Source organism: Plecotus auritus, assembly GCF_963455305.1.
Source record: "Plecotus auritus genome assembly, chromosome: 2".
Classification (NCBI taxonomy): Eukaryota; Metazoa; Chordata; class Mammalia; order Chiroptera; family Vespertilionidae; genus Plecotus; species Plecotus auritus.
The window spans coordinates 33700509-33728093 of NC_137771.1; the positions used below are offsets into that span (position 1 = coordinate 33700509).

Below are 27585 nucleotides of genomic sequence, written 5' to 3' on the forward strand. Positions count from 1 at the left end.
CATGTGCCCACCACTGCCTTCCACCCCACTCCCTACCCAACCTCTGTATTTGCATCTTATCCATCCTTCCTGGCACAAGGGAAATGCCCTGTCCTCTGGGGGCTTCTGAGTCACCGCTCTCTGAGATTCTACGTGTGGAGTTCGGATGTGTCTAAAGCAGGAAGCATGTGGGCATGGGGGAAGACCCCGACTGGGCCAGCAGTGTCAAAGCCCCCATGATGGCACTGGCTCTTTTCCTTGTGGGGCCTCGCCGCCCATGAGAATCCTCTGCCCTTCTCACCCCCCATAATCGGGTGCTTCCTCAGTCATGAAGGCCATCAGCCACTATTGCAGGGGTGGGAATAGCTGTAACCAGGGCCTAGCATGCTGTAGCAGGAAAGTTCCGTTAACCGTAGCAGATAGGGGGGTTAGATGGTTTTAGTGGGCTTCTCTGTTACAGCTCCCAACCTGGGAAAGGGAAAAAGAATGCTCCCCGCTCTGGTCCCTCAGAGTTTCTTCCATTTGTGAATGCTGTGAGTGGGTCTCTGGGCATAGGCCTGAGAATACAGATCTTAAAGTAGCTGTCAGCTTCAAAACGTTGGAGAGAATTCAGTATAGAGAAGTACTTCCTCCCAGAACTCTGAACAAAGTGAGTCCTCGCTCCCTGGACATGTACACGCTGTCTGGACAGGAAGGAGTGCAGCTAATCGAGGCATCAGCATAATCTTGAGGGGCAGACATCACAGGGTGATATGTGCTTTTCCTACCAAAGCCCCAACATCCCAAAAGCCTAGAAGGGGAAAAAGTGCTTCTGTCAGAAATTTGACAGAACTGTCAGCAACATGTGACTTGAGCTGCCTACACTGTGAAAGTGAAGGCATTGTTCTATTTTATAGTCAGTAACAATGAAAAACATTTTTCCATCAGAAAATAAAAAGACTCTTGGCGCCCCCATGTGGAGTGATCTGGTGCTACCACCTCCTCCTTACCTGTGGCCACAGCCAAGCCCCACCTCAGCCCCTACGCTTGTTCTTGGCCTCTGTGTAAGGAATGAAGGAGGCAAGGAGGTCACCGCTCTGGCAACAGCTTACACTCCAGGAGAAAACCAGAGTAGGAAGGAAGAGCCCCAAACCCGAGTTCTGTTTCCCTTGTCACCCTGGACAGTGTGACCCTGAGGCTCCCCTCCCTGGGCCTTAGTTTCCCCCTCTGTAAACTGGAAGTTGGGCTGGTGATCTCTAAGGCCCTCCCAGCCTCTCAGCTCAGAGCAGCCCACTAGAGAGGGAAAACCTAGGACCCCAGGCAGGGCCAGTGACCTTTGCCCTTAACTACTGCACATCCCTAAATGAACCCTCTCACCCATTCACAACACACCCGCCCTGTGCCAGGCCCTCCGCACCATGCTGGGTTGATCTCAGAGCCAGTGCGATGCAATGTGTGGTCCTGGGGCCGATGGAGAAGGATGTGAGAGCCGGACACCTGATCGTGATGTGAAAGGCACCGCAAGAGAGCGGGAGGGAGGCTTCCGGAGCAGGGGAGCATGAAGTGTGTTAGGAAAGAGGTGGAATTTGGGCCCTCGTCATCACTGTAAAGTGCAGAGACAGTGGTGGGCAACGTATATACCAGCAGATGCAAGAGCTGGAGCCAAGGCCCAGAGGTGGAACATGTGCAAATGGTCTATTAAAGGAGGGTGTGTGCTAGAGTGAAGGAGGTCATGGCACAGGGCAGGGGCCCCGTGCTCGTGGCCTTGGGTGCCAGGCCAGGAGACTTAGATGGTGCAGTACCGGCCATGGGAGGGTGGAGGGGGACCTGAGCTGCTGAGCTGTGCTGTAAGGAAACGGCCCAGACGCTGTTCCCTGGGTCAGTGTCAGGTTGCACACATTTCCTAGGAACATCACAGAGGCCTGCAGGTGGCGCTCTGCAGCTTAGAGATCCTTATAGCGCCACCATCCAGCGGGCCGTGAGGCTGGGAGGTTCAGGGAGGGGTAGTGTGTTCCCAAGCTCGCCCCCTCCCCAGCCCCACCCCGCGTAGTACGTGGATTGGAAGCCCCCTTTGCTGTCCCTGGCGGCACGTCCACCATTCAGGCCCTGTAGCAGGACTCATTCTGGCCCAGAGGTGAGGGTCAGGCCCCTGTAGCAGGACCAGCGGCCGGGTCTCCGGGGATGGGGTTCGGCGGGCCGACCGGCTCTCTGTCCCGCGCAGTGTGCGCCCCGCACGAGTTCCAGTGCAGCAACCGCTCGTGCCTGGCCGCTGTGTTCGTGTGCGACGGCGACGACGACTGTGGCGACGGCAGCGACGAGCGCGGCTGCGCCGACCCGGCCTGCGGGCCCCGCGAGTTCCGCTGCGGCGACGGCAGCGCCTGCGTCCCCGAGCGCTGGGTCTGCGACCGCCAGTTCGACTGCCAGGACCTCTCGGACGAGGCGGCCGAGCTCTGCGGCCGCGCGCGCCCGGGGAATGCGACCGCGCCCGCCGCCTGCGCCGCCGCCCACTTCGCCTGCCGCAGCGGCGAGTGCGTGCACCTGGGCTGGCGCTGCGATGGCGACCGCGACTGCAAGGACCAGTCCGACGAGGCCGACTGCCGTAAGCGCCCTCCTCCGCCCAGCCCCCTGCGGATGCGCGGCCGCCGGGCCCAGCGCACCTGCCTGCCGGTACCGCCCTGCTTTACTGCGCGGGGCGCAGACCGAGCTTGAGTTCACGTGGCTCCTAAGCTGCGGAGCTCAGGTCTAACTCCTGAGGTCAAGGGTCTTCAGGGTACCTGTGTCCTTGGATGATGCTCCCCTATCACACCTCCCACCCTGCCCTTTTCAGTCCCAGGCAGTGGGTACGCTCCGGAACTGCCACCCTCCTACCTGCTGGGCCTGCTCCCCGGAATCCTCCCAGCTGAGCTGGGTCTCTCCCCTGGCCTCCCACAGGTCCCCCAGCTGCCTTCTCTGATAACACTCCGCGCTGTTGTGCTGCCCGCTGTATTCCACAACCTGCCTCCGCACCCCAATCTCCTAGGCCTGGAGGATGGGGAAGCTCTTGGTAGTCTCTGGGTGCTCATGCCTAGTACGGCGAGGGCACACACTGGGTGCTCAGAAAGGGTCTGCTGAAGGGATGAAGTCATTAAGAGATGAGCACCAAAACCAAAAAGAAGGCCATGTGTCCGCTGGAGAGGTAGCCCCGGGGAGAGGCAGGAGAGGGAGAAACAGGAGACCTGAGTTTTAGTCCTGGCTCTGCCGGCCAGAGTGCTGTGTGACCCTGAGTGCGGCCTTCCCCTCTCTGAGCTTCAGTCTCCCGTCTGTACACTGGAAGTGCCTTGGTCAGGTGTCCTTCAAGGTCCCCAGGCTCAGCCACTGGTTCTGTTCTTGCCAGGGGTGGACAGGGAGGGGGGTAGGAGAGCTGTCCCAACACCGTGCTGGCTCTGACCCTTTCCCTTGGCCTGTCCTGGCAGCACTGGGGACCTGCCGTGGAGACGAGTTCCAGTGTGGGGATGGAGCCTGTGTCCCTGCAATCAAGCGCTGCAACCAGGAACAGGACTGTCCAGATGGGAGTGATGAAGCTGGCTGCCTAAAGGGTGCGTGTGGTCGAAGCAGAGGGGCAGCATCCTCCAAGAGAACCCCGAGCTCTCCCAACTCCAGCGGGGAGAGCAGAGCTTGAAACTGCCTCCCCTTGGCCCCCAAGATGCATCTTTCCCCCAGAGCATTATCTGCCCCCACACCACCCTGCTCCTCTCCCTGGGGTCCTAGTAGCACCAGGACTAGATTGTTAAGGACTGCATGAAAGGGCACTGCAGGAAGCCCAGCCCCCACCATTTGTCCAGGTCCGTCTCCAAGTGGCTCTCCTCACTTGTTCCCAGACTGAGCAGAGGCTGTCCTACTCCCCAGGGAGCCCCCTTCATCCTCAGATGGCTCTTCTGGTCATCACTCACCCCCTGCAGGAGTAGAGGCCCTGGCCTACTGGTCATCTGGGGAAGTGGGCAGTGAGGCAGCCTCCCCTACCCAGGGCCCCTGGACATAGGTCCCCCCAGGAGATGCTCAGTCCAGCCCCCAGGGTCTGTTGAGCTGACACTTTCCCCTCCCTGGGCCCTGGTACTGCAATATCAGGTACAGACCCCGAGCCCGGCCCAGCTACATGATGCCTGGGCATCCTGATCAGCCTGGGGTCCTGCCCTGTGAGCAGAGCTCCCACCAGCCCTTCACCCAGCTGTCTGTCCTGGGCCACCCTCTGGAGACGCTGGGGCTGGAGCCTGCTCACCTCCCTGGGCCCAGCCTAGCCCTCCCTGCTGAAGGCCTCACAGGAGCTGTCCACTCTCTTGTCTGGCCCAACAGAGTCCACATGTGAGGGTCCCCGCAGATTTCAGTGTAAGAGTGGCGAGTGCGTGGACGGCGGGAAAGTGTGTGATTCTCAGAGGGACTGCCGGGACTGGTCGGATGAGCCTCTGAAAGAGTGTGGTACAGTACCTGTCTACATCCAACTGCTGGACTAACCCCCTCCACGCCCCTCCTGGCAGCCAGGCCAAGGCCCTCGCCGCCCCTGAGCACCCGTTCCTCTCTGGCCCTCTCTCTGGACACCACTGTCCTGTGGCCTCTGACGGAGCTGCCTGCTTTGGGGCCTCTCGTTCTGCATCTCTACAAATAGAACGGCCTCTCCTTTCCGGCCCAGATGCTCATAGCCATGCTTCCTCTCACAAACCCAGCCTCTCCTCCTCCTTCCACATGCCGACCTCTGAGTGTGTGCTCACTCTGGATCTCTCTCTTACTCAGTGTTTCTGCTCTGCTGACCTGCCGGAGGCGAGGTGGGGAAGAGCAGGCAGGTGTCCACCTGGTTCAGGCCAGGCCTGGGTGAGGGAGGACAGAACCAGCAGCAGAGGGTGGCATCATCCTGAGCCCCGAGGAGCTTAGACTTTCTGGGACCCAGACTCACAGGCTGGACAAGAGTGAGGAGCAGAGGAGGTGGCGTCCTGATGGCTAGAGCTGTCGGGGGGCGGGGGGTGTCCGAGGTTGAAAAGAGCAGGAGTCTGGGCTGCAGGTGGGTGGGCATTCCAGAGAACAGACAGAAACCATTTCTGAGGTCAGGGGTTTGGACAGAGCCTCGGTCAGGCCCTCCCTCCCTCCCTCCCTCCCTTCCTGGCAGGCCCATTGTCACCCAGCACCTCCCTCCAGGGTGCTCAGAGGACCTTCATTCTCTGGAGCACCATAGGAACAGCATGTTGCTGCCCCTGGTGAGGATTTTAAAATGGATTTTGAAAGGAAGAGTAGCTGGGTGAAGGTCACAGCCTGCACCTGAGCTTGCAGGTGACAGACTAGCCCCCCACTCCCTTCAGGGCCCTGCCAAGAAAAGTCCCAGAAGAAGATAGAAGAGGATAGGAAAGCAGGAGCAACTGAGCCCAGCCCCACCCCACCCATGCCCAGCCTGGGAGCTAGCCAAGGACTACTAACCCACTAAACTCTCTTCTCTCTCGTCTTTTGCATGACACGCCAAAGAGAAGTATGTACGCATGTGTTTGTGTCTCTGTGCTGGTGAGAGGCCAGTATCTGTATCCATGGCTCCTTCTCTGAGTCAGGCAAGGGAATTGCATCACGGACTCTGTGTGTGATCCCACGTCTGTGTGAGTGTGTCTGTGGAGCCCATGGGCCTGTCTGCCTCTGCACGTAAGCTGGCGTGTGTGTGCATGCCCGTGTGTGCAGGTGTGTGCATGCCGGTGTGCACAGGTGTGTGCATGTGCTGGGAAAGTGTCACTGCCCTTCCTTCCATGGGGGACCTCGTGCTGCTCAGCACCTGCCCCTCTCCCCCTTCAAGTCCCCCCAGAAGAATCACCTCCAGGCTAGATAGAACTGGGAAGGCCCAGAGGTTCCCCTCCAGCCTCCACCTTGGCGCTAGCTTTCCAGGGACGGGTAGACAGGGTCAGAAAGGTCCGGGCCCGCTACCCATTCCCACCCTGACCACCTCAGCCCTGGAAGACTCTGTGCTTTCCCGTTTCCCCTTTCCAAGCCATCCTACACCTGCCATTCCATCAGGGGGCTCCTGTAAATACATGTGTTGGGTTGCTGCTACCTGCAAAAGGAGAGAGGAAGTGAGTGGGTGCATGAATGAGGCAGGGAGTGAGTGGGTAAACAAATGAATGGGTGGTGCTGAGGGAATAATATGGTGTGGGAGAGGTCAGGGAGGGCTTGGAGTGACAGCAAGATTCCTGGAGGTGGTGCTCCACAGATATCACCCCAAAGGTTCCATGGCTTAGCCCATGCAAAGGGGCTGGGCTCCCAGGGCTGGGCCTGGTTGAGTCACTCCCAGGCCCCCCTCAATCATGGGGTTGCTGTGGTCTTGTTCTTTCAGCTCTACCAGCATCTCAGGGAAACAGGAGGAGGCCCAGGGGTAAAGGGGAACATTCCCCAAGCATGGCTTAGGCTGGAGGTGGGGCACCACAGCTGTGCATGGCCTGGGGTAGGCAGCTCCAACCAGCTGTTTGCATGGTCATGGCTGGCTCAGCTCAGCTCTGCTTGGCTTGGCTGGAGTGGTGGTGCATGAGCCTGGAGGGCAGAGGGGTGGGTGGCACCTTCCCTTGGCTTGCAGAATTAACCTTCTGTGATTCTAAAGCTCAGAAGATGCTGTGAGAACTTGCGAGCCTTGGTCCTGGCCTCTCTGACCTCCTCTGGGACCCTGCCAGAAGGTGATGAGGGAGTGGATGACCAGATGACCTCCTGGCATCCCTTCATCCTTTGCAGGAGTTGGTAATCCCAGAGCCAGGCCTGTGGCTAAGTGTAGGAATAGGCAGGTGCTGGAGGAGAGGAAAAAAAAACCATTTTAGTTCATGGTAGGAGGGCATTGACTTAGCCACCGCTCAGAATAGAAAAAGACATGGGGATCTTAGATAACCGCACGCTCAAAACGGGCGAGACTGTTCAGACTTCTGCATGGTGGGCTAGCTCTGGGCCCTGTCCAAGCGGGACATGACAAATGGGGTGTATCCAGAGAAAGGTAGCTGATTGATAGGGATCAGAAATCAGTGCTTTAAGGAGCTTCTGAGGGAGCCATTAGACTCTGGTCAGCTCCACATGCAGAGCTGGGAGCGGGAGCAGAAACCACGGAGAGGAGGTCCTGCGAGGAAGGACTTTGTTCCCTCAGAGGGAGGGGGGCTGCTGAGGCTGCAGAGGTTGAAGCGAGGGCGTTTCAGAAGGGATTGCTGGGGTATCCTGAGGGCTGGACATGGCACATGCAGGCCTCTTCCACTCTGAGGCCATGAGGAAGGAAAAGCTGGGAGAAACTTGTTTGTGAAAGGAAAAACCCTAGGCAGCCTAGCAGCCTGGCAGAGAGCCCTGGCCTGAGAGGCAAAGGACCTGAGTTCTGGTTCCACTCTGTCCCTGTCTGTGTGTCTGGCCTGGAGCGAGGACTGCTCCTCTCTGACCCACCTCTTGCCCAGTCACCTGGTTAATGAGGCTGAGGTTCAGTGAGGCCACAGAGCATCCTGGCTCCTCGGGAGTCCCGCTGCCCTGAGGCTCTGCTTCAGCCCTGGCCCACCCCTATCTGGCCCCCACCCCAGGCTGGGCTCCTGGACCCTCAGGAGCCCATGTCCCTTTCCAGGGCTGAATGAGTGTCTGCACAACAACGGCGGCTGCTCCCACATCTGCAATGACCTCAAGATCGGCTTTGAGTGCACCTGCCCAGCAGGCTACCGGCTCCTGGACCAGAAGACCTGTGGCGGTGAGACCCTCCTCTCACGCCCCCAGGCAAAGGCAGAGCCTCCTGCCAGTCCTGACCTCTGCTCCTCCCCACAGACATAGATGAGTGCGAGGACCCAGACGCCTGCAGCCAGATCTGTGTCAATTACAAGGGCTACTTTAAGTGCGAGTGCCACCCTGGCTACGAGATGGACACGCTGACCAAGAACTGCAAGGCTGTTGGTATGGACGCCCCAAGGTGTGGGGGAGGGGAGCTCTGAGGAGGTGCAGAGAGCAGTGTGTTTCCGTATAGGAAGAGTGGGTGTGCGCACACAGTACTAGGAGTGTACATATACATCACACACTGCACTGCACACGGACACCCACCTAGACACTACATAAAGCCACCCAGTACAGCCCACAGAAACAATATACAAGCAAACTGGGCCATGCAGACTATACACACAGCGTAGGCAGCCCACACAGAGAGCATGGCATGTGCACACCTAGCTGGTCGTTCAGCCAACTGCATTCGCTCATTTTATTCAGTCCTTTATACAGGACACCTAACGTTGGCACTAGGTTCAGCAGTAAGCAAAACAGACACACATCCTTGTCTGCCCTCGTGGAACTTACATCCTAGTGGGTGAGACAGACAAGAAACCAGATAAATAAATAAAATACAGTGCGTGGCCGAAAGTGATAAGGGTTAGGACAACTGTAAAGCAGGGAAGGGGAGGGGGAGGTCCAGGAGGGCAGTGGCTTGCCGGTTTGGATAGAGTGGTCAGGGCCCTCCCCTTCGTGAGAAGGTGACCTGTGAGGTGAAGGAGTGAGCCGTGCATCTATCTGCAGGAACAGCCACAGGCAAAGGAACAGAAGTGCTAAGGCCCTGAGGTAGGAGCATGCCTGGTTTCAAAGACCAGTGAGGACGCCAGTGCAGCTGGAGCAAGGAGAACAGGAGGAAGTCAGAGGGGCGACGCGGGCAGATCACAGAGGTCTCCTCCTCCCAGCGAGGGGTGACTCTGGGTTCCATTCTAAGTCAGGGGAAGCTTCTGAGGGTTTTGAGTAGATGAGGGACATGGTGTGCCCTCCATATGCAATAGCCAGGAATGTCTAGGTCACTGATGACCTTCCTGAAATCTAATCTTTAGTCCATAAATGGGTTTTGTATATACACATACATAATCCGTGTCATATATTGCACACATCCCACCCCTGCTATTGGCTCAGAATAAAGTGCAAATTCTTCACCCAGCTGATAGGACACTTCATGGTCTGGCCCCTGCCAACCTCTGCAGCCTTATCTCTTATGTCCCTAAGTACAGTCCACATAAACTAAAGACTCACAATGGCCTCCCTGAATCTCCTCCCGCCAATCTCCTCCCTCCAATCTCACCCCAGCTCCCGTGTCTGTCCTCCATACTGGATCCTCAGTCATCTTTGAAAAACACTTAATGCTCATGTTGCTCTTCTTGAACTATCGCAGTGGGGCCCTGAGCAAAGGAGGTGGTAGTTGCTGGGGAGAGATGCATTCTAGGTAGAGGGACAACTTAAGCAAAGGCCCCAAGGCAGCAAAGCGCAGTGGTGGCTGAGTAACGATAGGTGGTCTGGAGGTTGGAATCGAGGTGTGCTGGAGAGGCAAGTGATGAGGCTAGACAGGGACTTGGGGTCACACAGCCTTCAGTGCCAGCCTGAGGAGGAAATGGGGAGGATTGTGGAAATTTGTATCTAATAAAAAGGAAAAATCCTGTTATGTGTGGTACGTTTGCATCTTACGCTTTTTGTAACAATTGTTTCATCTGCTCCTCTACGCTGTGAGGTGACTTGTCACCTGTTCTACAGGAAAATGAGGCATCGCCCAGCAAACCAGTGGCAGAGCCTTGGTCTCCCCTTCCTCACCTCACCTGACCCTTTCTCTCTCCACCTCTCTGCACGGCAGCTGGCAGGAGCCCGTCCCTAATCTTCACCAACCGGCACGAGGTGCGGAGGATAGACCTGGTGAAGCGAGACTACTCACGCCTCATCCCCATGCTCAAGAACGTCGTGGCACTAGACGTCGAAGTGGCCACCAATCGTATCTACTGGTGTGACCTCTCTTACCGCAAGATCTACAGGTGAGCAGCCAGGCCTCGGGAGGTGGAGCTGACAGAGGCAGAGAGGAAGGGTGGCCTCTGTGCCCTTTCTGCCCCTGGAATTCTCCAGGACTGAGTTGGGGCTTAGGAAGGGACACAGAATCACAGTGGCTATGGAACTGCAGGACCCCTTCCCACCCCACCCAACCACCCCAACCCCCCCTTGCCTGGCCTAAGGCTGTGGCTCCATTGGGAGAGCAGCTTTGATCTCCACACACCTGGGCTTTGACTGCCCCCCGGTGGCCTAGTAGGGCGTGCAAGACCCAGGGAATGTTCAGTCAGGGCAGAAAGGAAGAAATCCCTGCCTTTGGTGAGGACTTTCAAAGCAGCTCACAGGTCTGTGTGTTGGATCCTGAGGACTCAAAGATGACGCAGATGCCTGGAGAACCCATTCATACTGCAGTGACATCCATTGTGATGATCATGAGTCATGAGTCATGAGGGGGATTACAGAGGAGGCCTCTGACCCAATCAGGGGGGTCAGGGAAACCTTCCCGATGCAGTACCCCTAGTCCGGCCCTTCACTGTGTCTGTAACAACAGTCAGTGACCTTCAGCTCCCAGGAAAGCTCCTCACACACTCAGTTCTCTCCTCCCGCTCTTTCTCAGATACCACAAGCCAGCCACCCTGCGTGTCCCGGCCCCTTGGGGCAGTCATAGCCTTTCTTTGTCGTGAGATCCATCCACTTAGCAGACCTGCCATGACCAGGCACTGGGGAGACTGTTGAAAGAATGATGGGATGGATGGATGGATGGATAGGTAGAAACAAATATACCAAATGCTACTCACTGACAACTCAATGACTACCGCCCCCAACACAATCCGTTCACACTCACACACACAGAAACAGCTCGCCTGTCCAACAGCTATTACTGAAAGAGGCAGGATTTGGTGACAGGGGAAATGGGGCTGAGGAGGAAGAGTCAGATGAACTTCCAGGTTCATTTTGGGAGTTTTAGAGGTTCTGGCTCGGGAGGTTCTATGGGTGATGCTGTTCTCTGAGGTGGGAGCTGTGGAGGAGAATCAGGTGGGGTTTGGGGCAGTCCAGCAGGCTGGCTGAGGGGCGGGCAGTGGAGGTGAGGGGTTCCGGATGTATTGAGTTTAAGGTGTCTGGACATCCAAGGGGGGCCAGTTGGCTTTACAGTCTGGAGCTTCAGAGAGTGGCCGGGATGGGAGAGTCAGAGTTATGGATGGCAGTGGGCACCGTGGAACTAACCTCCCAGAGAGAGGTTATGGGGGAGAGAAAACCTTGGGAGAAACAGCATTTGGGAGACGGAAAGTCCTGTTAATATTGCCTCCTGGGCGTCTACTGTGTTTTCAGCCCCTTCTCTCCATTCTCACTGGCACAGCCTCCCGCAGGCCCTCTTGATCTCTCACCTAGAGAGTAAACAGCCCCCTCCAGTCTCCCTGCCTTCATTCTGCCCTTTCCAATCCATCTCATAGTCCACAGGTGCCACGGTGATCTCACATGCCCTTCTGACCTGTTCAGTTACCTGCTCTGTGAGAAAATCCAACTCCTCAGCGCGGCATGAAGAGCCCACCAGATGTGGCCCCTTCCCACACTGACTTCCAGTCTTATATCCCACCTCCCCAGCTCTACCTCCACTGAATGTCGCGCCTTATTCAGCATTCCAGGACACACACCCCTGAGCGTTTGCACGTGCTGTTCTCTGTGCTCCTAATGCACGGGCCCTTCAGGACTCACCTACAAAGCCTTCTGCAACCCCCCAGGATGATGCAGCCTCCATTTCTCTGCTGCCACAGCCCCAAGTGGTTTATGTAATCACATTATACTGCAATGATCTGGCTGTAGATTTCTGTCCCCCACAAAATGAACTTCTCCAGGCTGGAGGCTGTGGCTGATTCAAGCCTATATGCTTACCCTGGTGGCCCAGCGAATGCATTGAGTAGAAATTAGCTAAGCTCCCCTAAAACCCACGGCCATCACCCAGAGGGGAGAGAGCGGGGAGAAGGGCGCACAGGCAGCCCCGGGGGGACGCGTGGGCAGAGCACCCGCCCCCACGGCCAGCTCTGGTTGCTCCTAGCACAGCCTTGGGCAAACTACGGCCCGCGGGCCGGATCCGGCTGTTCTATCCGGTTCTCTTGCTCTCCCCTTCGCTCCTTTACTTTGAATTTATATTAGTTCACACAAACACTCGATCCATGCTTTTGTTCCGGCCCTCCGGTCCAGTTTAAGAACCCATTGTGGCCCTCGAGTCAAAAAGTTTGCCCACCCCTGTCTAGCGCGTACATGGACAAGGCCAGTGACCCGGCGGAGCAGGAGGTCCTCATCGACGAGCAGTTGCACTCTCCAGAGGGCCTGGCAGTGGACTGGGTCCACAAGCACATCTACTGGACCGACTCGGGCAACAAGACCATCTCAGTAGCCACAGTCGATGGCAGCCGCCGACGCACTCTTTTCAGCCACGACCTCAGTGAGCCCCGGGCCATCGCCGTCGACCCCCTGCGAGGGTGAGTGTCCTCACCTGGAACTTCCTGTTCTCCCACCATAGGCACACAGTCACTCAGTCCCCGTGGATCTGTCCTAAGAGCTATCTTGAGGGCTTTGGGAGGCCTTAGACACAGCCCATGGGAGGAAAGTCCAAGCAGGCCCCTCTGTCTCCAGGACTCTACCGCTCATTCATCATGCTATAGAATCAGTGACACAGTGTCTCAGCACAGAATGGGCCCTGGAAATTGCCTGTAAACACTCCGGGGCAGGGAGCCTGTCCTCACGCTGCAGGCGGGCCTCTGGTGGCTGCTCACACGCTTCCAGAGACAGGCGCCCATCACTTCCCGGGGCCTGTCTCATCTGGGGACAGTTCTGCCCATTAGAAAGGATTTTCTTGTTTTGTTTTGTTTGTTTTCTCATATTCTCCAATCTGCCTCCCTTCGACTTCCTCCATAGTCCTGACGTAGGTACATGAGGTGAAACCACTCAGCCCTGTGCCTGGCACATAGTAAGTACTCAATACCTGTTCAGGAAAGGAAGAGAGAGAGGCCCTGGTCAGTCTAGCTGTGTGGCCCTCGTAGTCATCACTTTCTCCTCTGTAGACCGGAACAGTACAAGAGGGTGGACAAGGGCCCTCCCCACACTGGCATGCCAGGGCTCTGGCTGGAGCTGCCGGAGGGAGAGATGGCTTCCAGGCCACCCAGAAGAGGCCAGGGGACACTTGGGGAGCACAGGCTTCCCAGCACTCGGATGAGGTGAAGGCTAAAGCACCTGCTAACGCCCGCCAAGATGGATTATTCCTGTGGATTTCAGGCCTTCCCAGCCCTACTACGTGTCATCTTCAACATTCAGTGGGTCACTGGCCCTTGTGATCCAGACCACCCAACCATGTCCCTGACAAGAAGCCCTGTTGGGTTCTTCTCTCTTTTAGGTTCATGTATTGGTCTGACTGGGGGTACCAGGCCAAGATTGAGAAGTCCGGGCTCAATGGTGCGGACCGGCAAACACTGGTGTCAGACGACATTGAGTGGCCCAATGGAATCACCCTGGGTGAGCCCTGCCCTCCGATGGGGGGCTGTGCTGGCACCTGGCCCTGACCAAGCCCCTGGGTCTTGTTCCTGCACCCCTCACGGTGCCAGGGCCTGTGCTTCCTGATGGTTGCCCCAGGACAGCCTCAGGTGGAGGCCTGGCCTGGAGATGTGGGCAGGGAGGGGGCACAGAAGAGCAGAGATCCAGGCTGTGGTCCCAGGCTGGTGACCTGATCCCCTGTCCCCTTTTTCCTCCCCAAGATCTGCTGAGCCAGCGCTTATACTGGGTAGACTCCAAGCTGCACCAGCTGTCTAGCATTGACTTCAGCGGAGGCAACAGAAAGATGCTGATTTTCTCCCCTGACTTCCTGAGCCACCCTTTTGGGATAGCTGTGTTTGAGGTGAGCCCACGCGGGGAGGCATGGCCCATAGGAAGCCAAAGCCTAGAAGAAGTTCATTCAGATAGGATGGCTCCCTGAGGCTGTCCAAATAGAAACCGAGGGACAGGGAAGCCAGCGGCGTGTCTGTGCCTCTGTGAGCGGCCTCCATGCCAAGGCTTTGCGGCCGTGTCCACGGGCAGCCTTTCCTGTGCTCCCTTCCCAAGACCACTCTCTCAGAGCAAGCTCAGAGGTAAGTTGCTAGACCACATGTTTTCTCTGGGAACTTGCAGCACCCAGCACTGGGCCCACATATACACAAGGCACCCAGTTATGGGAGGGAAGCGGGGAGGGAGGAAGGGGTCTGTATTTCCTTACAATCATTTATTGTTGGAAATGGCCTGAAAGATACTGTTCAACTCAACATACTTTTACTGACCTTTTCTGGACCTTGGGGTCATAGAAGTGAAGCAAACATTATCCCAGTCCACGAAGCTCCCAGGAGGGTGAGAGTTAAGACCCTCCTTTGTTCTGACCCTGATAACCTTTCTCCTCGGGGAACAAAGAAGCAAGAACCAATCAAGGTCTCACACATCTACTTCTGCCCCAAAACTAACTCTGCCACCAAGGGAGGGAAGGCAAAGGGACAGTGGTCTGTGGTGGGCATTGGCAATATTTGCTTGGAGCGACATCACCCAGCAGTGCTCTGAATTTATGGGCAAATCCAGCCCCTGCTTCAAGACAGGTGTGTTCGGACACATGTATGTGCTTGTGCATATTTGTGACACGTACGTGTAAAATATATGTATGTGCATGTGTGTACATGAATACATTTAAAAGCATGCTTTCCTTGCCCGGGCCGGTGTGGCTCAGTTGGTTGGAGCGTTGTCCCATGCACCGGAAGACTGTGGATTGTGGGTTCAATTCCCAGTCAGGGCACATACCTTGGATGTGGGTTCAGTCCCCAGTAAGGAAACAATAGATTGATCAATGTATCTCTCTCATATCCAGGTTTTCTCTCTCTCTTCCTCCCTCCCTCCCTCTCTCGCTTAAAAAAAAAAAAGAAAAGAAAGAAAGCATGTGTTCCTGTATATGCTGGTGCTTGTGCACATAAATATTATACCAATACTTACATAAGTGCTTATTTAGGTACAAGTGCGCCTTTGTGTGTGTCGAGTATGTGGGTATGTGTCCAGTTCTGTGCATGAGGCTACATGTTTGTTCCTGTCAATGTGGACATCTCTACAGATACACATCCAGGCTTGTATGGATTAAGCATGTGTTATGACCAGAGGCTGTAGGCAGCCCAGCAGGGAATAGTCCTCAGTAGCTCACACATCCCCTCCAGTCATGGTCCTGGGCCCCAGTAATGGTAACAGCTAATAGAGACCCAGGAAGCAGGCCTAGCTGAGCACTAACGAGCAGCCTCCAGGCCAAAGCACAAAATCACCAAACGGCACTCTGAGACGGGGAGCCGGAGCACATGCCACAGGCCAGCGGCTGCGTCCCCCTGTGACCTGTGGACAGGAAAGCTCAGGGAGACAGCAGGGCAGCTATGACCAGGCTTTGGGGCTGACCCCTCAGACTGGGGTCCTGGGTTTAGGCTCTAGGCCTCCCATCCTTTGCATCTGTACCCACAGGACAAGGTGTTCTGGACAGACCTGGAGAACGAGGCCATTTTCAGTGCAAATCGGCTCAATGGCCTGGAAATCTCCGTCCTGGCTGAGAACCTCAATAACCCACATGACATCGTCATCTTCCATGAGCTGAAGCAGCCGAGAGGTGAGCCTTCCCTGGTTCCGGGTCCCCTGCCCACGGCCTCTCCCTCCACTAAGCGCATGCAACGTAATATCTCAGCACCCCAGGAATAAAGGCAGCAACCCTTCCGGTTGGTAGAGTGCTGAGCTGTCACATGTTTTATTTCATTTTGCCTCAAGCAAGCTCTTGGTGAAATAAGCCTGGGCATAAAGAAACAAATATGTAAGTGCCCTCTTTTTGCCAACCCTACAAAGTGTGGGTATTACTGTTCTCGTTTAACAATTGAGGAAACAGTGGCTCAGAGAGGTAAAATATTGTTAGCTCAGGTTCCAGAGCTCCTTCTGCCACAAGGAGCACATTGCTTCTCATTTATTATGTGGACCCTTTGACAGTAGTATAAACTAGTGAATCCTAGGGCCAGATTGTAATTCAGGTTGTTGGTTGGGAATAGAAACCAGGAATCCTACCACCTGCTGTCGCCTCCTCTATCTCTAGGGTATACTAAGTCTCACTGTAACTGAGGGGTTGGCTGCCAGGGTGCAGGTGAGAAGTCATAGGGGATAAGGAGATAAGGTCGGTGCCTGATTCTAGATCTAGAAATTTTAAGAAGAAAGAGAAATAGCTGGTGACATAGGGGGAAAACATGGACTTTGGAGTCCAACAGACCTTTTTAAATCTGTCTCCCAAATTCCTAGAGGTACAGCCTTGACAAATGTATTCTCGTGTAAGCGTAGCGGTCTTCTGTCTGTCCATCTGGGGCCTAAAGCCCACCTCCGAGAGCTGTTGTCAGGATAAGCGAAGGTGTGGGGTAAGCCCCGGCTCCAGTGTGGAAGGGGCCTGCCTCTCTCCCTCCCTCCCACTAGCTGGAGATGCCTGCGAGCTGAGTGCCCAGCCCAACGGCGGCTGTGAGTACCTGTGCCTTCCTGCTCCTCAGCTCTCCAGCCACTCTCCCAAGTACACGTGTGCCTGTCCTGACACCATGTGGCTGGGCCCCGACATGAAGAGGTGTTACCGAGGTAAGCTGACTTCCTCCCCTGGCTCCTGGGCACTGTGTGCTCCTGGGCTTCCTCCATCTGCTCTGGCTACCGGTGGCTTTCGCGGGCTCCTCTTCTTTACCTTCCTTCAATGCTGGTGTCCCCGGGGTCCTTCCAAGGCTTTCCTCTTCCCACTCCCCCAAAGACTTTCAGGAACCCCTTTAAGACTTCAGATTAAGAGCCCTTGATTGGCCCTGGCTGGGTAGCTCAGTTGGTTAGAGCATCATCCCAACACACCAAGGTTCGATCTCTGGTCAGGGCATATACAAGAAACAACTAATGAATGCATAGATACATGGAACAACAACTCCGTGTTTCTCTCTCATGCTCTCTCCCTTCCTTTCTCTAAAGTCAATAAATTTAAAACAAAACAACATTTATCCCCATGGCATTACCACTGTTTATATGCAGGTGACTATGAGCTTGCCTGTTTGCCTGTTTCTTGCCCAGAACTTAACACATTACATAGAAGCCCTTTGTGACATGATCGGGACTAATAGTTCATACTTCAGCCATATAAATTTCTATTCATTCCCAAGTCTTGATGCAGGCTCAAGGCCTTTTGTTTGAGCAAAAGTCCACTGTATCATTTATGATTTCCAGATGCAATTGTTTAAAGTGGAGTGGGAATTTAACCCTAATGATGTAACAGGATACATGTAAAATCCTTCCAGATTGACATGATTTTCCCTCCTCCCAGACTTTTACAGTGGTCTTACCCACACCTAATTCTCAGCATTGTTTTAATAACTCATCTTTCTCAAACTCAGACATGGTGCTTGGGATTCAGCTAAAGGAAAGATCACAGTCCATTCAGGAGGATTAGGGAAGGCTTCCCAGAAGTGGCGCTTGAGCTGAGCCACGAGGATACGTTCATAAGTCAAGTCCATTGAGGCAATAATGTAGGCACTAAATCCATAAAATTCTCTGTCCAAGTGACCTCCATGGTATTTCCCCTCCAGCACCTCAATCTACCTCAACTACGACATTAGCCTCTACCACAGCGAGGACCGAAGCTGACTCTGCAAGAGCGCCTGGCACCGCCATCCACAGCCCCACCCACCAGAACCACAACACAGAGACGCCACGCCTGGCAGCTGCAGCCCCAAGCTCAGTCAGTGTCCCCAGGGCTTCCAGCATCGGCCCATCTACCCCAAGCCCTGCAACCAGCAACCACTCCCAGCACTGTAAGGAAATGAGTTCTGCCTTCTCTCATTCTGTGGGCAGCCACGATGGGGGCATATGTGGAAGGGGAGGTCATACCAGAGCTGAAGAGTGGGTATCTCTGAGGTAGAGTGCTCACCTATGATTTAGGAGTCTTAGGTGCCCCTAACTTACAGAGGGTCTTAAAGGAAGCTACTTCCCGTCTCTGAGCCTCAGTCTCCCCACCTACAAAGTACAATAATAACAACCCTTCTCCTACCTGCTTCACGAGATTGCCATGAGAGGCAAAGGAGATGGTGTAATAGAAGTGCTCTCACACACAGCCTCTGCTGCTCTGGGGGGGGGGGGGGGGGGTCTGTGTCACGTGTACTGACATGTATAGGAGGGAGTGCCCCTTCGATTTGGAAACTTCCGAAGTTCTGGTCTCAGTTCTCAACACCCTCGGTCGGTCCCTCAGATAATAATATCCATAACTAGTCTGCTTGTGCCTCTTCCCAAACCCCGGGCTGAAAGTCATTAAGTTCCCCCACTAATTAAATCATCAGGAGCAGTAATTATCACTGCCAGAAAAGTCCTATCTCATTAACCAGCAAACACCTTTTTAATTGAGTTACCTGCCAAGGGGAGTAATTTAAGAGGATACACTTTCCTGTACATGCGAGGCCCAGAAACCCGGCCGCTCGGCAGCACCTTGCTAGAGGTGGAGTTTCAGAGCGGAGCACCTACCTGCAGGTTTGCGAGGCAGGTGGAATATGGGTGAATTCCAGTTCCCCTCAGCCAGGGCGTCGCCTCTGAGCAGGAGTTCCCCCGCTGGCTTCGTCATGCTCTAGGCTTTACGATTGCTGTCCAGGGTTTGCTGGGCCCCAGGGAGAGGACGGCCACGTTGCCATAGTAGCTGTGTAAGCAGTGCAGCTCTTCTCTCCCCTCAATATTAGGCTCCCTCAGAGCGGCTTGGAGAAACAGACACACTGAGAGAGTGCCATCTGGGCCACTGTCAGGGGGCATTCATCTCTCTTGGAGCAAAAGCAGATGATAGCTTCTCTTCCCGCTCAGAGGGCGTCATGAGGGTCCAAGGGAGGAAGGCCTTCCAAACTGCAAAGTGCTGTACCCATGTGACAATAAAGGTGGTTGTAAGAGTGGGAAAATGACACAACATGCTTTTTTAAAACTACAGTTCACTTTCCAAGCACTTCTCAGTTTAGAATGTGCTTCTCTACAGTACGCGCTATTGCGTTTAGGCTTCTCAACAACCCTACCCCACTCCCTGCCCTCCTTGAACCAGGCAGGGCTGTGCCAGGCACTGTGCTAAGTAAGCATTTTACATGAATCATCTCCTTTAGTCTGGACAGTATCCCTAGGAGGTAGGTAACATTATCCCCATTTTAAAGACAAAGAAATACATTTATTATATATAATAACTTGCCCTTGGTCACACAAATAGTGAGTAGTAGAGCTAGACTTGAACCCAAGAAGTCTGATCCAGGGGCCTGTGCTCTTGATTCCACTACATGATACTGTGTCCCATTTTCAATTATGTCTTAAAAATGAATGATAATGCAGATGGACAGAAGGACCACTGGAAACGAGAGACATCATCCTACGAATGTTTGTGTTTTGCAGACGGAAATGAAGGCAGCAAGACGGGCTCAACGGTCACTGCTGCTGTCGTTGGGATCATTGTGCCCATGGGTGAGTGTGGCCCCAGGTCACTGGGAGGAAAGAGAGACCTTTCCCGGGGCCTGGGGGAAAGCCCTAGAAGGACAGAGCACTTAGCATGCTGACCTGCCCCATTGACCTCTTTCTGCTCTGGCAGCCTTCCTGCCCACCTCCCAGTCCTGACTTAATTTGGTTTCTTAGTTTGGCACAGCGAGGCGCTTTAGGACCTGGCCCCAGGCAACCACTCAGATGCATCCCCCATTACCCTCTCATTCACACTCTGCATCCAGCCACGGGAGCTGCACGGTAGGCTCCGTGGGACAGGGGTGACATCTCGCATGCTTGCCCCTCTCCCCAGCTCCCAGCAGTGCCTGGCACATGGTAGGAAATAAAATATTTATTGAATTAATGAGGAGAGCTGCTTGCCATTGCTTTAATCGTGCCATCTTGCTTTCTTTCTGTTTGGTTTTCAACCAACATTTAGCAAGCAGCTACAATGTACCAGACTCTGTGATAAGGGGAGGGAAGTGGTTAAAAGTAGATAACACATGGTTCCTGCCCTCCAAGTTTATAACCTTGTTGGAGAGACACACTTAGCACAGATAATTTGATTATGACATGGTAAGTCTTATAATTAAGCCATATGTGGTTCAGGAGAAGTGCCAAGGAAGCATTTAACTTAGAACTGGGAGAGAAGGGGAGCAGGCAGGGAAGGTTTCCTAGTGGAAATTGTATTTGAGCTGAGTCAGCCAAGTGAAGAAGGATCAAGAGCAACCCAAGCAGTGAAGACACCATGAGCTGAACCAGGAATGGGAAATGGCATGGTGTGTGTGTGTGGCGGGGGGACGAGGGGGCCTTGAACTAGGAGTTCAGTATGGCCAGAATATATAACATTTTGTTAAATCTCACAAAGAGCCCCAGGGATTGATTCATTCTCTCCCACCCCAGTGATCACAGAGTATCCTGTACATCCTGTCTCTCATACCTGTGTCATCTCTTGGCGGGATCTTCGGATTGGGACTGTCCGTTCATAGGTTTATCTCTTACTTGCCCATGAGTAGTACCTCAACTTAACCCGGGAACCCCCAATATGGTGGTGAATTAGTGAGTAAATGCTTTAAAAAATTCTATATTGAGCAAGGGTCTGGGCCAAGTGCCAAGGATCCAAGGAAGAAAGAGACTTTAAGAGCTTTCATTCCTTAATCAGACTTAGTCATAAAAGAGTGGTTACACACGAGGTATTAGTACATGTTATGTGCAGTAACAGAGGCATGGTGCCCGTGCAGGAGAGGGGATGGCACTTCTGGAGAAGATGGCGTTTGAATTGGCCTTGAACAGGTTCCGCAGTAAAGATGGTGGCGAGGCTATTCTAGCCTTACGTTGTGTGGAGTGGATGGAAAATACTGAGCATTGTTTAGTGAATGAGAAACTCACCCCTTTCCTGTCATCCGGTGCTGTGCAGAGGGCACGTGTATGCTGTCTTCTTGACAATAACCCACTCTGATGTAATCAGTATTTTAAACCTCCACTGATTGGGGGGCTGAAAGGTGAATATTCTTTCCCTGATGTTTTCCCATCCCATGAGCTTATTGGCCATTTACATTTCATCCTTAATGAATTGCCTATTCACAGTCTTTTCTTTTTATTTTCCTGTTGGTTCTGAGTCTTATTCTTATTTATAGAAATGTTTATACATAATGAATGTTAAACATGTTACAAATATTTTCTTGCATAATGCCACTTGAAATTTGTTTATGGTGTCTTTTACCATGTGTAAATTTAAAAAATTTTTAAGTATCAGATATTAATCTTTTGTGTATGGTTTCTGGGTCTTCCTTAGGAAGGTTTGCCTCACTCTAAATTATTAAAATAGCTCCCTGCATATTTTTCTGCTACTTTAAACATATTTTAGTATTTAGATATTAATACATTTGGAAGTTATTTTAGAGTCTGGTGTGAGGTAGAGATTTAACTTTTTTCCCCTGCATGCCTGTCTAGTTTTCCCAAGACCATTACTGAGTAGTTGGTCTTTTCCTTCTGACTTGAATTGTCACCTTTATTATGAACTACGTGCCTGTGCAGACTGTGATCTGCTTGCAGCCTTTTCTCCCCCACCAGTTGCCTGTCTGTCCCTACATACTAGAAGCACAACTTTGTGCTCTGTCTTAATATCTAATAGGGCATTGTTATTCTCGCCACATTTTCCTAGATGTTTTTTTATTTAAATCTTTCTTTTTGAAAGTATTACATATGTTTCTTAGCTATTTTTATTTCATTTCTCTTCGTGATGAACTTGAGAATCATCTTATTAATCCATAAAAGTTATGCTGGAATCCAGTTTGTGCCCAGCTCTGCTTGAGAACTTCCTCCTGTGTGCTTAACATGCTGATTTATTCCAACTCGGAGCCTGGGTTTCCCTGCTTTGTCCCCTAGAGATGCTCCTCTTCTTGCAGAGCCCCTCTCGTTCGGGGAAAGAACAGTTTTCTTGGAGAAATCCAGGGAAGCAGCAGCATTAGGGCAAAGGCGTGGTGAAGAAGTTCACTCATTCACTCAGCACACGTCACTGAGCACCTACTCAGGGCAAGGCACTGGCCATAGAGAGAGAAAGAGGACACAGGCCCTGCCCACAAAGAGCTCAGTCTAGTTGGGGTACACATATGTAAAGTACGATACCCTGGTCTGGGAACACATGGGAGGGAGCAACTGAATCTACCTTGAGAAGCTGAGCAGAACTTCCCTTGGAGCTGGATTTGAAGGATGAGTAGTTCGTGAAAGAAGAGATGGGAGAGGGCTTCCGAGCAGCAGAGAAGGAACATGCAGAAACAGCCTAAGGAACAAGGGCAGTAAGATCGGAGAGGTGGCAAGGGAAGCACTGCCGTCTGAGCAACGGGCTGGCCTGCTGGAGGTCAGTGCCGCGTGTCTCTTTCTTCAGCTGTCATAGCCCTCCTGTGCATGAGCGGCTACCTGATCTGGAGAAACTGGAAGCGGAAGAACACCAAAAGCATGAATTTTGACAACCCCGTGTACAGGAAAACAACAGAGGAGGAGGATGAAGATGAGCTCCACATCGGGCGGACTGCTCAGATTGGCCATGTCTATCCTGCAGTAAGTATTCCTTGCTGGAAGAAGTCCTTCCTCCCTCCCTTCCTTCCTTCCTTCCTTCCTTCCTTCCTTCCTTCCTTCCTCCCTCCCTCCCTCCCTCCCTCCTTCCTTCCTTCCTCCTTTCCTTCCTTCCTCCTTCCTTCCTTCCTTCCTCCTTCCTTCCGTCCTTCCTTCCTTCCTCCCTCCCTCCCTCCCTCCCTCCTTCCTTCCTTCCTCCTTTCCTTCCTTCTTCCTTCCTTCCTTCCTTCCTCCCTCCCTCCCTCCCTCCCTCCCTCCTTCCTTCCTTCCTCCTTTCCTTCCTTCCTCCTTCCTTCCTTCCTCCTTCCTTCCTTCCTTCCTCCTTCCTTCCGTCCTTCCTTCCTCCCTCCCTCCCTCCCTCCTTCCTTCCTTCCTTCCTCCTTTCCTTCCTTCTTCCCTCCTTCCTTCCTTCCCTTCTTCCCTCCTTCCTCCCTCCCTCCCTCCCTCCTTCCCTCCTTCCTCCTTCCTTCCTTCTTCCCTCCTTCCTTCCTTCCTCCTTCCTTCTGTCCTTCCTTCCTCCTTTCCTTCCTTCCTCTCTCCTTCCTTCTGTCCTTCCTTCCTCCCTCCCTCCCTCCTTCCCTCCTTCCCTTCAAACATTTATCAAGAACCTACCATGTGCCAGGCACTGTTCTAGGCCCTGGGGACACAGAAATATTGGGGCAGGTAGCTGGGGTAGCAGGTAGCGGGCTTCTCCTGGAAGTAAAGACACCAACTGTCTGTCTTTCTGCTGAGTGAGAACGCACTTGCTCCCAAGGAGCTGGTGGGAGTTAGAGATCCCCTTCCTGTCATACAGCTGTGTGCCAAGTGCCATGGTGGACGCTCAGGAGTCCCCTCTTCTAGGAAACTTTCCCTGGCTTTCTTTGTTCTCCCACAGCCTCTCCCCATCATAGCACGTCACACTCTGGTCAACTTGTCTTTTTACTCTGTGGTCTTCCCCCTAGACCGTGAGCTCCTTGAGGGCAGGACTGTCTGATTAATCTGTTTCCTGGTGCCCGTACAGCAGAGGTGGCTCCCAGTGCATATTTGTTGAACAAATCAACAAGGGAGCTGTTAATTTGGTTTGGGAGCTTTGTCAGGGAGCACCTCACAGAGGACGTGACAGATAAACTGCATCCTTGAAAGAGTAACCGTTTTCCGGGTAGAGAAGGAGGAAAATGGCGTTCCAGAAAGAAGCACGTGTAAAAGCTGCGAGGCACAGCAGGGCATGGCTTGTTGGGGGAGCAAGGACTGCCAAGTGGCTGACGCAGGTGTCATGGTTGTATAGCAGTGAGGGGGCTGAGTGCAACCTCATAGGTCATCCAGTCCATCCCCCTGTCAGGCAATCAGCAGCTTTGATCGCCCACTGTGGGCAGAGCCCTGTCTTGGGGAGACCAGAGAACTGGAGGACCCAGCCCCTGCCCTCAAGGAGCTTTTTGTCTTGCCGGGAGAACCAAGGTCACAGCTGCACCAACTCCCGAAGAACCCTCTTTCCGAGCTGCCTGTCGTCAAGTGCAAGGTAGGGCAGTGCCACTCTGAGGGGCTAACGAGTGAGGGTGTGAGCCCAGGCAGGTACAGCCGAGCCTAGAAGGCGTTCTGGCCATGGAAGGCTGCAACCTGTAAGCGGGTATTGGCGCAAAGAGAAACGATGGGGTAGGTACAGACTGAGGAAATGGCATGTGGAAGAAATGATTGAGGATGGGCAGGGCAGACAGAATTGCTGCTGAAGCAGATTGTTCACAAAGGGGAGACATGGGAAATGAGGCTGAGCAAGTGAGGAGGGCTAGCAGGTGGCCTTGAGGAGCCTTAGCTGGGGCCAATCCGAGCAGATAGTTGTTTAAGCAATGTTTAAAGGTCAGAGAGGGCACAGTGGAAGAAATGATGAGCTTGGAGCAAGGAGATGATTCCCAGTTTCACTATTCCACAACCCCGTGATCTTAGTCACGTCTCTGCTCACTTTTATTTATAAAATGGGACCAATAATCCTCCTTCTACCTGCCTCCTAAGTTTATAAAGTTCAAGCGAGACAGCACATGCGCCAGTGCTTTGTGAGTTATTAAGCACTCCGCACATGGGAAGTGGCATTGTTTTCAGATAAGGAAATAACCATTCAGGAGGAGCTATTCCCGAGGAATCTAGACCCGAGGAATAACCTCCTGCCAGTTGCAGAGAAATGGAGTAGGAGAGTGAGGAAATCAACATTTAGTGAGGACCTACTATGTCTCAGACACCACTCAGTGTTTTACATACATTTTCTTGTTTAGTCTTTACAGTAACCTTATAAGGTTAATATTATTATCCCCATTTTGCAGATGAGGAAACTGAGACTCAGAAAATAAATTATACCTAGGATCACAATTAGGAAGTGGTAGGACCAGGATTCGAACTCCAGTCTGTGTATACACAAAAACCCATGGTCTTTCCCCTCTAACATGGGGTAAATAGCCTTGGTGCTCTGGAAGCCAGTATTCTCAACAACCTGTTCTCCCCCTGTCCCTTTCTCAGGAGTTCCCTTAGCACTTCTTGGGGCCTGTCCCCAGCCTGGAGATCTGCCTGGAGAGAGTGGGAGGGTAACTGGCTTAGAAAAAGATACTCTCAAATATCGATGCTAGTGGAGCAAGGTCATGGCATTCATGCAAAACTACAAATAACCAAAAGATGATTTGAAAGGCAGTAGAGTTGACCTTTTATTGCATGTAGAATGTCCAGAGGTGGAAAATGCTAGTCTGGTTGTGTTTCATGCTGGTTAGGTTGATCTGGAAGACTCTGGACCCCGTGTGCGTGTTCAGTGATATATTAAGCACTCTTCATACATTATCTCATTTGATTTCCCAACAACCCTAGAAGGCAGGCCCTATTATTCTTCCCATTTGACAGATGATGAAACCAAGGCTCAGAGAGGTGAAGTGGTCAGCCCAAATTCACAAAGCGCAGAGAAGATATTGAAACACGGGTGTGTCCAAAGGAGGGTATCCAGGAAATGGATGAGTGGGAAACAGGATTACAACAGGACCAGCGGGGAAAAGCTAGATGTGTGGCCAGAGAGGAAAACATTCCAAAGGAAGGGAACTCAAACACTCTGCAGATTTCAAGTGTTGTCTGTGTAGAACTGTCTGAGTCTAGGAGAAAATCAGGGAATGTGAGAAGATAAACGGATTTCATGTCAGTATAGGAGAGCATTTAAGGCCACTGTCCACAATGGAATAGGCTGGCTCGGGCATTAGTAGGTTCACCATCCAGGGGTCAGGCATTTGTCACAGACGGAAGTCTAGCAACCAGTGACTAGAAAGTAGGGGTGAAGGAAAGAGGTATTGAGTTTCATTGACCTGCATTGCCTTCCAATGCTGTGTAATCAGTTGGGAGGGATGCAGCAGATTGCCTTCCTGACTGTGACTAACATGCTTGAGCCAAGCAGCTAATGACCTGAGATCAAACATACACCAAAACGAACCCAAAACATATGCAAACCTAAAATCCTGAAAGAAAGGCTTGAGGAGGTTTAGACAAAGAGGCAGAACAGACTAATGGAAAAAGCTAAAGCTCTGGATTCACACAGATTTGGGTTCAAATTTTAGTTCACCCACTTGCTACGTGATCCAGGACAAATGTTTAAGCTCATTAAGTCTCAATTGTCTCATCTGTAAAATAAATATGAGAAACCTGTCTCCTAGGGTAGTTTGGAGATTATCTGAGTTAATGCCTGTAAAGTACTAGAATGTCTGGTTCCTTAGGCATACTCAATAAAAAAATTCCTGTGGTTCTAACGATGATTTCTTTGTGTCTCCCCAGCGAGTGGCATTAAGCCTTGAAGATGATGGACTGCCCTAAGGATGGGACCACTCCCTTCATGCCTCACGGAATTCAGTTCCATGCACTACACTCTCTGGATGGTGTATGCCTGGATGGAAGGATTTCTGTATGGGTCTGTGTGAGTGTGTGCGTGTCTGTGTGCGTGTGTAATTTTAATTTATGTTGCAGAAAGGTAACCACAAAGTTATGATGAACTGCAAACATCCAAAGGATGTGAGAGTTTTTATATGTATAATGTTTTATACACTTTTTAACTGGTTGCACTACCCATGAGGAATTCATGGAATGGCTACTGCTGAGTGACTAACATGATGTACATAACCAAATGGGGCCGATGGTACAGTAGCTTACTCATCATTTAAAAACTATATTTACAGAGAGAGTATTTGATTTTGGGGGGCTTTTTTAGGTTTTGGAGTTTTGGGTTTTTTTGTAAATAAAATTATTATGCTTTGTGGCTATCCATCAACATTAAAAAAAAAGAAAAGGAAAGGAAAATAAACACCTCAACTCCCTCCCCAATTTAGATTATTTATTAACAAACTTCATAAATAAGATTAGTTCTATAAATAATTTAGAGACATGAGAGTATTTATTTTTGGTATGATTGGCCCACCACACAGACTCTGTGTGCATTTGTGTTTGTCTGCATGTGTGTGCAAGAGAAAACTCTAGAGAAGAGGTGCACCTATGGCTGTTGTTCAAGTACATAAAGATATATTTTAAGCCAGTCCACAGGAGGGTATCTGGCGTTTTCAGAGAATTAGCCTTTGGAAATCTGGCTCAGAAAACGGATGCCATGGTGTGTGCAAACATGTAGTGGCAGAGGCAGAACCTCCCACCTCTGGCTATTCCTGGGACCCGACTCGGGAAAAGCCCTCCAGCTCACCCGTGGCTGCTGGGACTCCCACCTGGGCTTTCTCTTGTGTGGCTAAGGCCAGCGTACAGACTTTACACAGTGCCAGAAGTCCTCGTGAGCTAAGGTGAGAGCATGTCTGAACCTTGGCTACACCTTGTTTTAAAGTTGGCATTTCGAGTAACTTCATTTTCCTTCAGGACACTTGGTTGAACTCATTGAGGTTGAATTCCTTATGTATAGAGAGCTAAGTGGAGATGTTTCCAGAACAGGCCAAGTTTACTCTAGGGCCTGGCTTAGGCACAGAACCCCTGCGGTACACCATGGATGAGGATAAAGATGGTGGAATAGGTTTTGTTATATCTCTATCTCTCCCTTCCTCTTACTCTCCCATTTCCTTTAGGTGGGGAAGAGTAATACATAGGTTTGTTGCCATCATGTGTTCGCATAGATGAAACTAATTTGGGGATTAAGGCAGTAAAAGTGGCCAAACCTAAAGTCCTATTTGAGGGGGAAATGGCATACGCAATATTATAGTACACTGGATGTATGTTCACACAGAAATTTGGTTTACTGCTTTGTAAATAAAAGGAAAAACTCTAGGTATA

The 27585-nt window shown here is 52.3% G+C and overlaps 1 protein-coding gene across 19 annotated transcripts in view; it reads left to right on the forward strand.

The window, feature by feature from the left end:
* LRP8 (LDL receptor related protein 8) overlaps nt 1–27579 on the forward strand; it is a 72104-nt gene extending 44525 nt beyond the window's left edge. For 2 of the 19 annotated variants that reach the window (XM_080654108.1, XM_080654094.1), the window contains 14 exons: nt 2180–2557; nt 3411–3533; nt 7538–7657; nt 7732–7857; nt 9554–9728; nt 11991–12218; nt 13130–13248; nt 13488–13627; nt 15244–15385; nt 16225–16377; nt 17358–17582; nt 19180–19248; nt 22148–22320; nt 26101–27579. In XM_080654108.1, the coding sequence (XP_080510234.1) occupies nt 2180–2557; nt 3411–3533; nt 7538–7657; nt 7732–7857; nt 9554–9728; nt 11991–12218; nt 13130–13248; nt 13488–13627; nt 15244–15385; nt 16225–16377; nt 17358–17582; nt 19180–19248; nt 22148–22320; nt 26101–26139 (2210 nt within the window). In that variant the 3' untranslated portion in view covers nt 26140–27579. Of the gene's footprint in view, nt 1–2179; nt 2558–3410; nt 3534–4287; nt 4411–4746; nt 5523–5556; nt 5568–6292; nt 6332–7537; nt 7658–7731; nt 7858–9553; nt 9729–11990; nt 12219–13129; nt 13249–13487; nt 13628–15243; nt 15386–16224; nt 16378–17357; nt 17583–19179; nt 19249–22147; nt 22321–23653; nt 23831–26100 lie in introns of those variants that run through there. The other 17 variants (XM_080654097.1, XM_080654096.1, XM_080654091.1 and 14 more) reach the window with 16 other exon arrangements.
* The last annotated feature ends 6 nt before the right edge of the window (nt 27580–27585 follow it).